Source organism: Letharia columbiana (genome assembly GCF_014066305.1).
Source record: "Letharia columbiana isolate WasteWater2 chromosome Unknown Sc0000003_s0, whole genome shotgun sequence".
Lineage (NCBI taxonomy): Eukaryota > Fungi > Ascomycota > Lecanoromycetes > Lecanorales > Parmeliaceae > Letharia > Letharia columbiana.
In genome coordinates this window covers 1,366,411-1,379,632 of record NW_023501039.1, presented here as the reverse complement: position 1 = coordinate 1,379,632, position 13,222 = coordinate 1,366,411, and the positions used below count along the sequence as shown (strand labels likewise).

Below are 13,222 nucleotides of genomic sequence, written 5' to 3'. Positions count from 1 at the left end.
CATATCAGCAAGCCATATGCGAAACCCAGACAAATAACATGCCAGGTTTTATATCTCTATGCGCGTAAGCTCGTAGCTCTCCTTCTCCCACCCCTTCTTGCGACCTTGTGACCTCTCCTTCCATCAACGGTTCCTGTTCTACGTCCTCCTGATCTCGCTCGGGCTCTTCTCTCCGCCGCCGTTTCTTGTTCTTTTTCGCGGCATCTTGATCTGCTTCGGCCGCCTCTTGCCGCACACCCTTTGCCTTCCTCTGCGACGCTACTCCTCCCGGCGCGCCTTTCACTCTGTACTGATGCATCGCCTTCAGCGCCCTTGCCACTCCTAGAAATAGTATCATTAACCTCCGCTCCGGGAACTTTGTATGATTGACCAGGTTTGCATTTATGGCGTCTTGGAGGTTCCCTCTCCGGTAGTATGGCAAGAGTATGTACACGGTCTTAGCCCCCGGATCCGATTTGTCTTTTGCAGAGACAACGGAGTGGTCGACGGAATGTATGATATTCGGATGGGGCGAGAAGAGGGTATAGGCTTCCACTTCTTTCAGGGCGAGCGAGACGGATTCTTGGCCGAAGGGACAGCGTATCTTCTTCAGAGCGTAGAGTTGGGATGTTGATGTATCTTGGACCAGATAGACGTAGGAGAAGCCTCCCTAAGTTCTGGCAATTAGACCTTTCAGTGTTGGGGAGTGAAGCTGGTGGGTCTGCTTACCTCCCCTAGCAGATGTTGCATCTTGAAACTTCGATTATTTATCTTCAGTTGCGGCGATCCAGGGAAACAAAAGAAGCAGTTCGTAAGAGAGTAGAGCAGATCCATAATTACTTGCGACATTGCGCCGAGCTGTGTATGTTGCTGCTGCTGCATAGATGGATGGGGAGCGCGTCGATTTCAAATCTGCCGGCAAGACGAGGCAATGGCTCACGGAGGACTATGGTGGAAATTGTGGTAAACAATCTCTTTAAACCGTGAAATGACCAAGGGTCTTGTCTTCCGCATCAGGAGCATTTGTAGAGTGAGCCTGTACTGAAGCCAGCTGTAAGACCAGGCATAGATAGCCCTAACCCTATCTGATTTGTGGACATTTTCGGCGCTCGAAGAACTACGAGTTCATGTAAGGTAGATGTCACTCATATAGCTCGCTTGAGTTTCGGGGGTCTTCATCTTACAACGATGTATGATATATAGATACAGACTTTTCTCGGGCACCAATTAATTAATTCTAAACCCTTGTTTCTTATGAAACCCAACCCATCCACTCCCATGCCTTTTGAATTGAATCTGGTGTAAAATTTCCTCTTGTCATCGTTCACAGTTGTAGTCGGTAAGTTGCTACCTCAAAGGCTCTCAGCTCAATTGCGATTTCCCCATCCTTGATTTCCACTTCGCCCTCATCATCCTCAAGTAGATTTGTCCTACAGACCTTTTGGACCGCCAACGAGGTCTTGATTGTGCCTCTAGCCTTACCACCTAAACTTTCGTACACTCTAAGAACAATACTTCTACCCTTACGCTTAGATAACTCGCCACGAGATACGTCTTCATCGTCTTCGCCGCGTTTGATAGTATCTAAGACTAGCGCGGGCGAGCCATGAAGGGTGATGCTAGAAAGCAAAGAGGATGCGGTCGAGACGGTTGGGTGGGAGTATATCTTCATTGGCGTGTTGAAATTGCGGGCTGTGCGAACTGTGCGTGAGTCAAGTGGACCGGCGTGGGGGAGAATGGCGTAACGGATGTGGTGGCGGCCTGGGAGGGTGTTAGTGGAAGGGTTCAGACGTCTGGATTGTTCATGTAATAATGTTACCCATATCAGCATGTGCGTCTGGTGCTTTTGGCGCTCGTAGAAGAGAGAGACGCATCATATTCCCACTTATTGCAAAGCCATACTTGCTATCATTCATAATGGAGACGCCATAACCATACTCTGAAAGATCAGCCCATTTATGGCAGCAGACTTCGAATTTGGCCATATCCCAGCTGGTATTGTAGTGAGTAGGTCGCCTAATGATTCCAAACTGGGTCTCGTAGGAGGCTTCGGTATTCACAATGTCGACTGGAAATTCCACTTTGAGAAATTTCATCGTCTCTCGCCACTCAACCTCGCTAGCCATCTCGATATAAGATGGCTGGTCATCGACGCTTGCTGCGAGACTTATCGTGGTTTTGATCCAGCTTTTCTCGCCAATTCTGGTCTCTGTGACCAGGCTGACCATATGAGGGCTGTCCTCAACGATTCGACTTGAGCTGGACAGCAACTCTTTACGAGTCTCTAAGTGGTACACCTCGACATCCCAGGCTTGCCAATACAAAGGTTTGTCATCGAAGATGACGAGCTGGTTTGCCTTGCCTCCCTTGGCAATGATTTCGCGATTCACAGAAAGATCGACAAGGGAGGTGATACTGCCGCCTTCTACTTCTATCTTGTAGCGGGCATTCGATAGGTGGAATACGCCTTTCTTAATTTCTTCGATAGATGCTTTTGACCTGGCATCCTTGTCTGTCAATGGCTCGACATTGATTACCCCAGGACCGCCCTGTAGAAGACCATATTCAAAGTCTTTCGACTTCGTAACCTTGGGAAGCTTGATGATTTCTGATCGTGACCATGGAAGGGTATTGATCGCAGTCATGCTACCCTTCTTCAAACCCTGTCTGGAAAAGTCAAGGACAGACAATGCATCCTTCATAAGCTTTTCGCCGGTCTTGAAACCGTAATCGTACAACTCATCGGAATCCCTATAGCACATCTCGATCGCACTGCCCGGCAGACAATCATGAAATTGACACAAAAGTGTATTCTCCCAAATATCGTCGATGTCTTTCTTGGGATATTTATAAGTGCTGTCTTTAATAGTAGCCAACGTCGCGAGGTACTCGATGTCGTGCATCATGATCTCGGTCTTCCTGTTGTTCCACTTGTTGTTCGCTTGGGTGGTATAGGTTCCTCTATGCAGTTCGAAGTACAGCTCACCGTACCACGTCACAAATTTAGTACCTTCCTCCGCCTTCTTCTCTAGTCTGTCGAAGAAGTCTTCTACAGAGGCGCCCATTTGGACTCGAGGCAAGAGACCTGTGGTGTCACTCAAACCTCGACACCGTCGGAGCTTTTCGAGCATCTCGAAGGTTGGGCCGCCTCCACCATCGCCTTTACCAAAGGCGAGCAGTCCAGTGGCATCTTGGTCCATTGACTTGTTTTGGGAAAGACTGCGGCTCACATCTCCAAAGTGCGCGTCGGCAGTATAGGTGTTAGCCGGTGCCATATGACACAGTACCTGAGTGCCATCAAGTGAGACCCAGTTGAAAGTTGTATGCGGGAAGTTGTTGATGTTGTTCCAGCTTAGCTTCTGGGTGAAGAAACGACTCATACCTGCAAGCCGGCATAGCTGTGGCAGCTGGGTGGAGTAGCCAAAAGTATCCGGTAGCCAGAAAGTCCGACTACGCTCACCGAAACGGCTCTCGTAGAATCTTTGACCGTACAAAAATTGTCGTACCAAGGATTCTCCGCTGGGCATGTTTGTGTCATGCTCGACCCAACTGCCACCAATTGCCTGGAACTTCCCATCTTTGATCTTAGATTTGACTCGATCAAAGAGAGTTGGATAGAGTTGCTGTAGCCATTTGTACTGTTGTGCTTGAGACGCCACGAATCGATGTTCTGGGTAGCGATCTATCAGATCACACTGATTTGCCCACGAGCGAGCGACCTTTCTCTTTGTCTCCGCCCACGGCCAAAGCCAACATGTATCAATGTGGCAATTTCCAATGCCGTAGATCAGATATTCTTTATCATTGTCGTATACCTTTGATGAGTTGACGTCACCAAGATACTTTGAGGCAATTTTACGGCACTCGACGATTGACTCCTGGCTTCCATCACCGGCAACGAAAGTATTTATAACCGTGTTACAAAGCTGTAATGCTTCATGAGACTCCCAGGAGTTCTCTGGGAACTCTCGTGCGCCATCACCCATGATCCAGAAATCGTAAAATAACGCCCTAGCCTCCTGGTTCACGGCCACTATTTCTGCTTTCCATAGCTGGAAATATTTGTTTGGGTCTGGCGGTTGGATGGAATCTCCGCCTGGAGCATTACCGAACATTCCATTGCACGCCATCTCAATATAGAATGTATGGAAATTGCCGTCACGGAAATCCTTTGGAAGGACCCACTCTGTTCGGTCTCCCCCAGTCAATCCCTGCAACGGCACCCCCTTCTCGGTCCAGATCAGTCCCTCGTTGCCAGCGTCCCAGTGGAATTCGAGCTGTTCCTTTTTCAGCAGATGTGAGGGCACTTTGAGCTCCACTTTGATCCAATGAGTGGACCAGCTGGGTCCGAATGATGCCCCAACCTGTGTCTTCTTGAACTCATGGGACGTAGCTTCTTCGAACGGAGGCCGAGCTAGATCTGGAGGGGAATAAACGGATAGTTTGATGTATTCTTCACCGGAGGCTTTGCCCTCGTACATTTTCCTATTTTATTTATTCATCAGCGAAGCACCTCCAATTCCAACAACACGACTGCAACGTACGCCCACAAGTTCTGTGAGGCATATTGTCCTCGATCTGTAAAGGATCCCAGTCTACCCTTGTAGATAGAATGTATCTGTTGTCCTACGGGACCTGCTGAGAGCTTTGGAAATGTGTCCGCCGTCCTCCTAATTGCTGTTTCGCCGCCCATAATTGATGGTGACCCTCGACAAGGAATTATGATTAACAGAAGTGGAAAGGGTCGAGATGAATTGTTGATATTTATTATATTGCTCAAGAGAAGGAGGAGGAGGAGGAGGAGGAGGAGGAGCTTGATGCACTAGTCGGATCTAGCCGCGTTTGCGGGGTCTGCTGAGGTCGATCTCTCTCGGAGATGATGCGGGGTGGGGAGGCATCTCCTACCATCCTTTGCACGTGGTGACTACATCAAAAGTGAAAAGCAACGAATGGTCCTCGCAGGATACATATTTGTTATTATCATTATTATCATTATTATCATCATTATTATTATTATTATTGTAATCGAGGTTCTGTAACACTCGATAATAAAATCGATTTAGATTTTACCCTGAGGTCTAAGCAGCACAATCTTCTTCTTCATCTCTGCTCTCCATCTGCACCATTTCAAGTCAGCATGGCTTCTTTAATGTGGATGAACCTTTTATCAAGACGCCCTCGCGAGGCATTTCTTGCGGCTCAAGACCAAGGATTCGATTAGGAAGAAACCGCTCCGGAAAGTGCACTTACTCCTCGTTCTTCATTTTCTGTTCCTTCCCTCTTTCAAATCCTACCGCCATGGCCCCATTTTGAAAAACACTCGCGAGCTTCTTTCCCACCGAATCATCCCTCCTCGGCGCTGGACTTTTGGGACTCCTCGGCGAATCCCAGGCTCTCTTGCCGGATTCTTGATATGCTTTCACACGTGTGGCTGGGTGGCGCGGATCTCTAGCAATAGCTTTGTTTTTGAAATTGTCGGAGTCATGCTTCATCTTTGACTTCGCCGGTGAGTAGAGGCCTGTGAGTGTATTATACATTTCATCAATACCGTTCTGGAGACTGGCGCGCTTCGCTGTGGTTAGCTCGCCGGCTTGCCCATGCTGTGGCAGTTGTAGATCTGCGTGCGCCTTCTCTCTCCTCTCCTGTGTGCGTGAATGGAAAGCCTTTTTCGCACGGGATTTAAGAGAAGGCTTGGATTCGTCGTGTAGACTATCAACCTCAGAATCGGAGCAAGAAAATTGACTCGAAAGTTTTCTATCCTCGGAATTACCACTCAAAATTAGTGGTGCTGGCATGAGTGATCCATCCAGAACATCGGTAATGCGAGCTGACATTTCGGACGGCAAATAGCCGGACTCAGAATAGACTGGCTCCGGAACAAACGCGGGCAACACGGATGTATAGTCTCTGGCTCTCTCTTCAGCACTTTGCGTACGTTCGGGTGGCGCCCAGCTTCCCTGGCTGGAGTCTCTCCTTGAAGCCGGCAAGCTCGAGCTAAATTCGTCATCTGAATATTCATATTTGGGAGCCTTCCATTCGGTAAAGAACGAGTTCCCTGATGGCTGTTTCCGACCTGTGAAGTCAGAGGCTCCGTGGGTATGAGCGTCTCGTGTCAGTTGTGGCCGTAGCGGTACTTTATCTGGTAAGTTGGAGGTGCTCGACCGAGTCTCTGGGGGTGCGAGGAAGGTCTTGGAAGATAGTGCTTCGTCTTGTGAGGCAAATCTGGGCGTCCTTGGTCTCTCTTCCTTGAGGTTGGTGTATGTGGTGTATGGTTTCCTTGAAGTCATTGATGTGCTGGGTCTTTCTTCCTTAGGATTGCTGTAAGTGCTAGATGCTTTCCTTGAGGTCGGAGCGCTGTGGGGACTGTAGGGAATGGATTCTTTCCTTGGAGTTGGAGGGAGCGCCTTGCTACTACTGGCACGGGAGTATGTGAATCCAGGAGTTAACGGTGAAGGTACAGCTATCTCCATACCGGAAAGAGACGACGAATGCTGGTTGAGCAAGAGGTGTGTGGGTCTGGCTGAGGATTTGGCTGGGGACATCGGAGAGATAGGTGAGAGAGGGGAGATTGGTGAGATGGAAGACATGGTGAGATCGAGTTGCTTTGGAAAGCTTGACATACACGTGGAAATACTACCTCGACTTAAATAAGAAAGGGAAAAGCCCAGGTCTGCAAAGTGGACCACGACGTTCACCGAGAACAAAGGGAATATTTCAAGGCGAGAACAGCCACGTGCTTATAAATAATGATTGTAGACAGCGGATATGCCACAATATGAATGAGGAGGGACAAAGAAGCCCCAAGGCTTTGTACTGAAACTGCCGAAACCAGAAGCATTAGTGAAGCAGTGCTATTCTGGAACGTGTCTGGGACGCCATGATTCAAGAACCGAGAAAGAGTTGATTTATACGATGTTCTAAGCGGATGCGGTTCTTTCCAAACTTGAACAGTCGACCAATGGGGCCTTTCTTATCACTCCCTTCGACAGATGTTGGTTGTTATGATCAATAATTCAATTCTATCGTGTATTTAGCTGGATGTAACACCTTCGATTCAGCGCCGTCCTTTGGTCAATTGATGCAAGGTTGCTTCGAGACACAAACTCTTTAAAAGGTCATCTACTGCATTTGAGATTTTCGGATATCAACTCGTGGAAGGCCGTAGTAGTACACAATCATACAGTAGCTATTCCTCACTGATGGTTCTCCTAATGGAGAAGACCTCATGCTACGCCATCAGTTTCACGGAAAAGTGTTGAATGAGACGACTGGTGAATGCGATTGTGATGTTTCGATGTTTCACTTTGTACTGTGCTAACGGGACCTGCCGTACTTAGGATCTTGGCGCTTTAAGGCTGACTCCGAAACATGGATTGTGACCGAGCACAAGACTATCTGTGTCGGCTTAAAACCAATAAGCATCATGATATTCAGTGCTGCTTTTTGCTGCTCGCAGGGACACCATGACTGATTATAACTCCACCGCACGAGCACTCGCTCTGCCCGTCTCGCCTTCTTTACCTAATATATCTCATCAAGGCACTCAAGCATCATGGACTCGGTCGAGCCAGTCGCTTACGAGAAACAACCAGGCTCATGGCCGACGGAGATCAAGCTTCATAGACAGGGCTCTGAATAGCGCGGAAAAGTTGTGGCGCCGATTGTTCAAGATGGTAGAGGGGATGACCGCTATCCAGTTGGCGCTGTCTGTCATTGCTGGCCTCGTCACGATTACCCTTGCCATATTGTTCCTCGTCTTCAGCGAGAGCATATTTGCATGGCTGGAGCCAGTGGCAGAAAAATGGAAGAATCTGAGAGGGGGTTGGCTGATCCTTTGGGCATTGACCTTTGCGACTGCGTTCCCTCCGGTAATAGGCTATTCGACCTGCCTGACGCTCGCTGGCTTCGTCTACGGCTTTCCATGGGGGTAAGCTATCACACAATTCATGCCAAGTGCATCAATTTCTATAGGCAGCTCACACGATAACAGCTGGCCAATCGTCGCTTCTGCCACTATAGTAGGATCTACATGCTCATTCGTAGTCTCTCGAACGCTGCTCTCGAATTTCGTCAATCGGCTCGTAGCGAACGATAAAAGATACGAAGCACTGTCTCTCGTCCTGAAACACGACGGCCTGAAGCTTTTAGTGATGATCAGACTCTGTCCTCTCCCTTATAGCATCTCGAACGGAGCCATATCGACTTTTCCTACCGTGCAACCGCTTATGTTCGCCGCCGCAACTGCCGCTGCGACGCCTAAGCTCCTAATAGCAATATTTATTGGATCTCGACTTGCAGTCATTGCAAAGAGTGGAGAGAAGATGGACACGGCCACTAAAGCCATCAACTGGGCAAGTATCATCTTTGGTGTCATTCTTGGCGTTCTTACGGGTTGGATCATTTATAAAAGGTCGGTCTATGAAAATTCGTCAAAAGTCTTTATCTGAACCTTCGCAGGACACTTGCTCGATCGCGGCAAATTGAGGCTGAAGAAAGGTCTAAACTCCAGCATCCAGCAACACACAGTGGAGATGACTTCTCGGATAATCCAGAGGAATCGACTGCTACCCTCATTCGAGACGACCAAATAGATTTCCTAGGTCCCGACGGAGGCTCAGAGGGCTACCGAGACGACTTTGATGATAATGTCTTCAGGTATGGTGATGACGAAGAAGAGGGAGCAATCGTTCTCGACAAACAGCCGCCTCAACGTTAATTTCCGACTCGCACCCGAGTTCCTCAACATGGACTTACGTGCTCAAGTAGGACCAATTGGATAGTTACGGTGTTTGAGTATAAGGTAGAGCATTGCATATCGGCGCTTAGCATTGCAAGGGCACGTTTAGACGTACTGGTCGAATGGGAGAAGCATGCTTGGAGAGCAATATAGATGGTGCATATGAATAGATGCATTCAAACCGTGTATCATTTCCATTAGCCAATATTCATAGTAGTACCAGCAATAGTAGTACCAGCAATAGTAAAGTAGTACCAGCAATAGTAGTACCAGCAATAGTAAAGTAGTACCAGCAATACTGTAATTACATTCTACAAGTCGCCAAGCCTTAAAATACATATTAATATTATATATATCGATTTTAATACTATAACAAGGTTAAACTATTTCATTATATTAGCGAATAAATTAAAGAAACGCGGAGGGGTGAAAGAAATAAGTTAAGTTATCGTATTCAAGTAAGTAAGAAGGTAATTGATTCAAGCGAATGAACTCGGCAAAAGGGTCGAGAGATAAATAAGATATGAACATTGTAGGCTAGGAATCGAAAGAAATAGCTAATATTAAAAAATAACAAAATATTATCTAAAACATTGTAAGCTTCGCATAAACTTCTCTACGAGAAAGGATAGGCGGAGAAGTGCACTCGAAAAAGTACTATTAAACACCAAGTCTTCTAACACAAAGATTAAGAGATAAGTTTTAAAGAAAGAAAATCAGACTTTATAGGAAAAAATTTTATTAATATGAATAATTGACGCGCCAGAAACTTACTATCTCAGTATATGTTTAACAATTCTTGGAGTATTAAACCTACTTTTAATTTCTTTATAGTAAAGTTAAATGAAAGAATAGATTAAATAAGACCACTAGTAAATCAAGTTTGACGGTATAGTTATAGATAATAAGGAAACGTAGACTAGAGAAAATAGAATGTGTTAATAGTTATAATTACAATATTAGAACATTAATCAACGAATTATAATATATGAATGAAATTGTAGAAGCGAGACGATTTCGGGAGATTGTTATCGATATTACGTCGCCGGAGAAAAAGGATCAATTATAAACGATTTATTTAGGATAGAATAACCGAGAAGATAAATAACGCGAGACTTAGAAGGATATAACTTCTGAAGAAAGTTAATAACCTAATAAGTGATAAAGACTAAATGCCCATGAGGAAGAACGAGCAGACGATTAAAAAAATTAGTTAAGGTAGACCACTATTAGACGTAACAACGATAGTTAAATAGAATAGAAATTAGGCAATAGCATTATTACCATGAAGACTAAAAGTACGTAGTTAAACGAAGATAAGAACAGAAGAAGACTGAATATAATAAATAGAGATAGAGAATGGAATGAAACAACAAAGATGTATAGCGTATATATATGCTCTATAGCAAGGAACCGGCCCTTTATCGACTCTATTAGACTTTATTCGACTAGATACTATTCTTATCTTAACGAAATGTTATAGTAAAGTATTACCTTCTAAACAAATAATAATAAGGAGTTATAAGATATCGTAGAGGTTACCACCTTAAAGACTAAAAAATACCTTAAACTAAATAACTTATACGCGCTAGATGCAAAATATAGACTAAGAGACCATTATCAACTAATTACCATACGAACCACGACTAATATACCCTTATACTTACTGAGGCTCGACCGCTACACCCCAACGTAAGACCGATCTAAAACAAAATAAATCTACAACCGTAAGAAACACTACAACAACCATAATAACTACTTAAACGAGGCCGGCAAAAAGGCCTTTAAAGCACGACTCCCGCGATAGATATAGATGAAGAATTCGAATTATAACGTCGACACTATAGTAGCGACGGTCTATCGGATTCGGAAAGAATAGCCTCTTCAAAGTTCAAAGGTACTACGAAGTATACTATAACACTAATAACGCTCTACGTCGTTCTTTCGTATAAAGTTACGCTTTTATTATAAAAAACCTATTTACTTAAGAACTCTCTTATAGATAGTGGATATACGGTCTTATATAGTTATAAATGAGTCTTGATCTCAGCGATAGAAGCCTTACATCGAAATTACTCTACTATTACAACTAAATTACTAAGGGGTTATAACGACTAGATCGCAAAACGACTAATTACAACTACTTACTCCCAACGGTAATAGTAAAAGACTATTAAAAGGAATATATCTAATACTAATGCATTATTAAAATACGATATAATAATTAAGAAACCTTAAATGAATAAATACGGTAGTTCTTAATATATTACGAGATAAGATACTCTTTTACCAATAATTAATTATAATAATAATTAGATATTAATAAAAACAACTCCCCTTTCATAACCAATCTTCGACCATCTATATTATCTACTCTATCTTTATACTAAAATAATAAAGTCTTCACACTACATAACACAATTCAATATCTTTATCAAATAAAACAAAATAAGGTCAAGTTTATTAGGAGATGATAAGCGGCCTACTATTAATAGCTCGAAAAAGATAATAAATTATTATATGAAGAAAAGGTCTAATAACTGTAACATATATAATCATGCGAATACAGCGACCGTATATCGGTTAATAAACCATTCTATAACTAGAAAAAAATATAAAAATAAGTTTAATGCTTATTAGATAAAGTATAACGAGATTAGTCTTAAGAGGTAAAATATAAGCTATCGCGGAGTATACGACTACCGATGTTTGAAAACAGGCGGAATACTTTCAATCATTTTTATAATAAAGCGAAATTTAACGATAGCTTAAAAAACGAAACTTTCGAAAGTAGAATCTATTTAATATGGGATATAAACTGAAAAGATAAGAAGTACCAAATGAACATTGAAGAGGGTTATAACAAAGCTATATATATTGCCATCTATCTATCGCGAAAAAGTGAATGAAATCGTTTTATATAGACTATGAAAGCAAAGCTATTACAAAAACCATACTAATTATAAAGATAAGGTTTAATAAGAATCAGAGATGTAAAATCTACGATGGATAAAGCCGCGTTTAATAAACTACATATAACCGATAGCAGATTTTATTACTTTATTACCCCAGAGTATATAAGTATAGATCGATAATTAACGATCTAGTTACATATTAATATATATAATAATATTCTATTAGTATCTAAACGACTTCTATTAGGTTTATTGATAATATACTTATCTATAATAAGATAAAAAAACATTTAACACGTTAGATAAATTCTCAGAAATAAGGGATAGGCCTTAGGAATATTCTTAAGGCGAATTTCACGTTTAGGAAATTAAATTTAGGTCTACGATATCTATAGACAGGTTATAAATGAACCTTATTAAAACAGGCTATATCGATGGATTATACTATAACTAAAAAAGGCTAGAATTCAATTTATCGGCGGTTATTAGAGACTCTTAAAATAGTTAAATCTATAATAAAACTCATGCAAAGAGGTTATATTTGATTGGTCTAAGCATATTAAGAGGCCTTTTATTTTCGAAAGTGCCGTTAGAAGTTTAGTTCTATATTATTTCGATAGAAAAAGAATATCGTCAGAATTAACTCTTGACTAGTTAATGAGATATTTTTAATATAACGATAAGGAGTGCTATGATAGTCTTCTATAGTAAGAATCACTAGTAGTATAATTATTAGATCTACGATAAGGAGTTACTAACTATATTCGCGTCTAAATACTAGCGTTCGAATTAAAATATACGATATCTCTATAAGATCTTTAGGATTATAAGGGCTATGTACTCAAAAAAGAGACCTAGTGTTAGCCGCTATTGAATAGCTATTCGAATTAATATAAAGATTATTTATTAATTCGAATCTTAGAACGTTAAGATTAATATATTTATACGAATAGCGGGGTAAATTAATCGATCTGGAAAGAATGATTACGCCAATAGTATCAAATAATCTTATTAATCGATGAAATGGATGAGAATATATCGACGTATATGTAATGATAACTTTATTTATTATAAGATAGTAGAAGTTAATAAGAAAGATAAGTATTATATGAAAATCCGTAGGCTATCGCCGAAAATAAAGATAAGTTTGAGGATTACTCTTAGAAATGCTCGTATAAGATAAGATCTTTATTATAGAACCGTTTATAAGTATCCAATAATATATATACGATGTTATTGAGAGGTATACGATTAATTATTCTACGAATATCTCGGGGTAGTATATATTTATAAGCTACTAAAAGGAATATTATTAATAAGATATAAGGACTATCGTAGTTATCTACGTTAGAATACTATATTTATTAGAGAGCTAAGGCGTCTCGCGATCGGGAGTATAGTTTATTAAGCCTCTATTAATCTTATAGAAGCGATGATAAGATATATTAGTCGACTTCGTTAAGGCTTACTTATATTCGATAACTAAACGCTATTAAGTAGCAATCGATTAATTTATTAAGAATATTACTACGTAACTATTCGATATTAATAAAGGTATTATTATTAAGAAAAGTTAACTTATACTAAGAAA

At 42.1% G+C, this 13,222-nt stretch overlaps 4 protein-coding genes across 4 annotated transcripts; 1 reads left to right on the top strand and 3 right to left on the bottom strand.

Annotated features, from left to right (window-relative positions):
• Positions 1–4: 4 nt before the first annotated feature.
• HO173_001918 (uncharacterized protein) lies at positions 5–729 on the bottom strand (the record flags this gene model as incomplete). Its single annotated transcript, XM_037303854.1, has 2 exons — positions 5–649; positions 709–729. 2 exons carry the CDS (start codon positions 727–729, stop codon positions 5–7), a joined length of 666 nt encoding a protein of 221 aa, XP_037169576.1.
• Positions 730–1,303: 574 nt separating this feature from the next.
• On the bottom strand, positions 1,304–4,672 carry HO173_001917 (uncharacterized protein; the record flags this gene model as incomplete). Its single annotated transcript, XM_037303853.1, has 3 exons — positions 1,304–1,740; positions 1,799–4,464; positions 4,524–4,672. 3 exons carry the CDS (start codon positions 4,670–4,672, stop codon positions 1,304–1,306), a joined length of 3,252 nt encoding a protein of 1,083 aa, XP_037169575.1.
• Positions 4,673–5,038: 366 nt separating this feature from the next.
• HO173_001916 (uncharacterized protein) lies at positions 5,039–6,566 on the bottom strand (the record flags this gene model as incomplete). The annotated part of the gene is made up of 2 exons (XM_037303852.1): positions 5,039–5,096; positions 5,230–6,566. 2 exons carry the CDS (start codon positions 6,564–6,566, stop codon positions 5,039–5,041), a joined length of 1,395 nt encoding a protein of 464 aa, XP_037169574.1.
• An 876-nt stretch (positions 6,567–7,442) lies between these two features.
• Positions 7,443–8,695, top strand: HO173_001915 (uncharacterized protein; the record flags this gene model as incomplete). Its single annotated transcript, XM_037303851.1, has 3 exons — positions 7,443–7,906; positions 7,970–8,389; positions 8,437–8,695. The coding sequence occupies 3 exons, from the start codon at positions 7,443–7,445 to the stop codon at positions 8,693–8,695; spliced, it is 1,143 nt and encodes a 380-aa protein (XP_037169573.1).
• Between the last annotated feature and the right edge of the window lie 4,527 nt (positions 8,696–13,222).